This window comes from Erpetoichthys calabaricus, chromosome 4 (genome assembly GCF_900747795.2).
Source record: "Erpetoichthys calabaricus chromosome 4, fErpCal1.3, whole genome shotgun sequence".
Lineage (NCBI taxonomy): Eukaryota > Metazoa > Chordata > Cladistia > Polypteriformes > Polypteridae > Erpetoichthys > Erpetoichthys calabaricus.
In genome coordinates, this window is record NC_041397.2 from 56,350,143 (window position 1) to 56,353,794 (window position 3,652).

The 3,652-nt window shown below is 37.4% G+C and overlaps 1 protein-coding gene across 1 annotated transcript; it reads right to left on the reverse strand.

The window, feature by feature from the left end:
* Positions 1 to 649: 649 nt before the first annotated feature.
* On the reverse strand, positions 650 to 2,555 carry gsx1 (GS homeobox 1). Its single transcript, XM_028801254.2, has 2 exons — positions 2,011 to 2,555; positions 650 to 1,658 (listed from the first exon to the last, which is right to left on the reverse strand). The coding sequence occupies exons 1-2, from the start codon at positions 2,387 to 2,389 to the stop codon at positions 1,309 to 1,311; spliced, it is 729 nt and encodes a 242-aa protein (XP_028657087.1). The 5' UTR covers positions 2,390 to 2,555; the 3' UTR covers positions 650 to 1,308.
* Between the last annotated feature and the right edge of the window lie 1,097 nt (positions 2,556 to 3,652).

The window sequence follows — 3,652 nt, forward strand, 5'->3', positions numbered from 1 at the left end:
GCTTAAAAGTGTCAGGACTAATACCTTTATATGCGTGTGACTGAATACGTAATGCCCATTTTTATGATAATTTTTCAGCATTGCTCCATTACGGATGGATATCTATAAATTATTGACTCTTCTTACTTATATGAGTTGCTAAATCTTTATTTTATGCTTTGCGCATATAGCCCCAGTGCGTTTATCGTATTTGGTGGTGTTTCACATTTTCCTTTGAAAAGTTTGAGACTCTTTTAAGACACTGTGCACAAATACGCGCAACACTACTTTAAAAAGAACACATTGGGAGCGTTACAAACCAACATTAATGAAAGGTTTCTTCACTAGTGTTATTTATTTATTTATTCATTTGATTTTCTTAGTGCCACAGACACAGTTACAGATATGATATCATATCAATTATCTGGTTTAGTAGACTCGGAGAAATCACGAATTCTGTGGAATAGCGGTTTGGTAGCACACTGTTATAGAGACTGCAAGAGCTGTAATTATAATGACACAGATTATTTAGTTGAAAGGTCTCTTATAATTATCCAGTTTTAAAATCAAAGCTTACAGTATGGCACCTGAAGGGGCTCCACAATCCGCCGCAGCAGACCAATGCAGGTCTGGTGCGCAAAAAGGCGACAAGACTCTGAAACATGACAGGTGGTAGGAAACGTTTTCTTTTTATTTCTTTAAATAAATAAATAAATATCTTCAATTACATTGACAATACAGTTGCACAAACTATGTCTTTAGGAAACAATGGAAAATTAACAGTTTACATCATTCTGAATATATTTTACAGTAAAAAAAAAAGGAAATGCCCCGTCATTACATATCTCCAACAAAGGAGAAGCTAAAAAATAACTTTATGTAAAGCTAAACAGCAGTCAATATTGATACAAAATACTTGACTGTTCTTCTCAAAAATATAACGGCAACATTTCCGAGATATATACAACGTACTTTATCTGACCACCTTTTGGCGATCTCATTGGAAATCTTTTGACAGGCAGCTCTTGGCAGAGATTTTCTGAAGACCCAAAAAAACAAGAACATATACAACAGAAACACACCAGTGTGTGTAAATATATATGTATATATTTATATATACGCCTATATACATTTATACATCTTTTGAACAAGTTGCATTTTTACAGTTATCAGCTTCTTACAATTGACTCAAGTCTGTATATTCATTTTACAGATCATAAAATATCCGTTGTGTTTCTTCGGGTTTTGCAGTAGTAGTTTGGCTGTAGTGTTTATTTCCTGTCCCGTGCCCAGAGTCTTTGATGCTGCATTAATGTGGAGAGTTCACAGTTACGGGGTTACCGAAAGGTCCCTGTCATCCTTGCCGGAAGATGAAGGTGACATTTCAAGGTCCTCCTCTTCTTCTGAACACCTTGCCGATGACAGCGATGAGCATTTGCAACCATGCGGTCCTGCTCTGTGTGAGCTACTTTTGCCTTCTTTCTTGTGTTTCACTCTGCGATTCTGGAACCATATTTTCACCTGCTTTTCTGACAGATTCAGATAGGTGGCAATTTCGATGCGCCGTAATCGGGAAAGGTACATGTTGGTGGAGAACTCCCTCTCAAGCTCCAGAAGCTGCGTGCTGGTGAACGCCGTGCGCATCCGCTTACTGCTCTGCAACTGACTCGAGTTGCTTTCTGTGTAGACAAAAACATAAACCACCAGTCTGTCAGCAACTCATCCAGCATTCATATTCTAAATTATTACGACGTTTGTATACAGTCTATAGTACATGACAGTCTAGTTTGGCACGACTAGAAACCGTAATGTTTAATACATCTACAGAAACCAGTAGAAATTGACAAGCCACTTACATAATGAAGAAAACACCTCGAGCAACGAGATTATTGAAATTTTCAAAAACAAATGTGTTTATACAAATCATAGCAGCATGCAAAACACTACTTAAACGTATTTATTATTATTATTATTATTATTATTATTATTATTATGAAGAAAACTCCCTGAGACGGAAGTCTCAAAACTTACCAATAGAAATGCAGTGAAACTGTCTCGGGTCTGGGACGGGATATGCTGCTTGGTAGATACTTGGTCCGTGGCTAATGTTCACTCCCGTTGACGTTGTGTGTTGCCTTGCAAGAGCGGAGTGGCAATACTGAGAGCCAAAGGTTGGGAACGACGCTTTAAGTAAAGGTAAAGCTGGTGGCGAAGGATGAAGCTGGGAGGCCGTAACGCACAGTGGACACACGCACAGAAGGCCGGATTTTCGGGAGTGGCAACCTGAAGAGAGCCCGTGCAGAGGATGCGAAGGGTGCACCGCGTACGGAAAGAGCGGCGGGGTGTTTTCACTGCCCTTGTCATTCGCTTCTCTGAGAATCAAGGAATCCACTAGGAAAGACCTCGGCATCTTAGCACAAGCTGTACGGAGTTTATATCTGTATGATACTGAGACCCTTCTGTGCCAAACGCTTCACTATGTTATCAAAGTCGTTGGATAGCAGAGTGGTGCTGAAAGAGGAGAGCGGTCTGGTTTAAATAGTCGGGACATAGTTTGGCCATGTGATGGTTACGCCATGAGCGGCTGAGTGCTCTCAATAGGCTTTTTGTGCCTTTTCTCTTGGCATTCACTCTGCACGCTTCCCCTTTATTTCACTTGTTAACTAAATGAACTGCATAATGTACTCTATTCTTGTCAACCCCACCCACGCCGTAACAAGCGTTCATTCCTCCTCCTCTCCCGTTTTTCGTTCTGTCTACAAAATATTTAATTTTCGGTGTTTACCCAATATAGCTGGTTTATGAAGCTTTCAACGACACGAGCATCATTGAAGAATTTTTTTGTATTTATCGTCCGAATAATGTTGAGGTAATGCTGAGACTTTATATCCCTGTTTCAACTGTTTGTCTGTTTGACTGGGTATAAACTTTTCTTTAGATAATAACCCGATTTCCAAAAAAGCGTTTCTTTAAATGAAATACATTTACTGCTTGAAAGAATAATACTATTATATTCTTCACAATGTTGAACGCCTTTCCTAACGCATCAACTATCAAACGACTTAGGAAAAAGGGGAAAGAAAGAAAGAAAGAAAGAAAGAAAGAAAGAAAGAAAGAAAGAAAGAAAGAAAGAAAGAAAGAAAGAAAGAAGATATATCTGTTTTAAAAAGTAGTATTAGTGATTATGTACAGGTCTACAGATAATAAAGTGATAAAATACCCATGTTAACAAATCAATATAAACAAGCTACATATTTTTGACAAATTATTATTATCTATCTATCTATCTATCTATCTATCTATCTATCTATCTATCTATCTATCTATCTATCTATCTATCTATCTGTGTGTCTGTCTGTCTGTCTATCTGTAATAGCACTCTATCTATCTATCTATCTATCTATCTATCTATCTATCTATCTATCTATCTATCTATCTGTGTGTCTGTCTGTCTGTCTGTCTGTAATAGCACTCTATCTATCTATCTATCTATCTATCTATCTATCTATCTATCTATCTATCTATCTATCTATCTATCTATCTATCTATCTATCTATCGCTTCATATTTGACAAAGATTAGAAAGTTAAATAGTAAACTATTGATATGACTTGTTTCACTTTAATAGGCAACACATAGGAATCGAGTAGAATGCCAAATATTTATATGTGTAA

Bases quoted from the DNA above. Each gene is read 5' to 3' on its own strand.
- gsx1 (XM_028801254.2), bottom strand. From the start codon at position 2,389: ATGCCGAGGTCTTTCCTAGTGGATTCCTTGATTCTCAGAGAAGCGAAT. The intron at 1,659-2,010 runs GTAAGTTTTGAG...TTGTCTACACAG, and splicing joins GTTTCACTGCATTTCTATTG to AAAGCAACTCGAGTCAGTTG.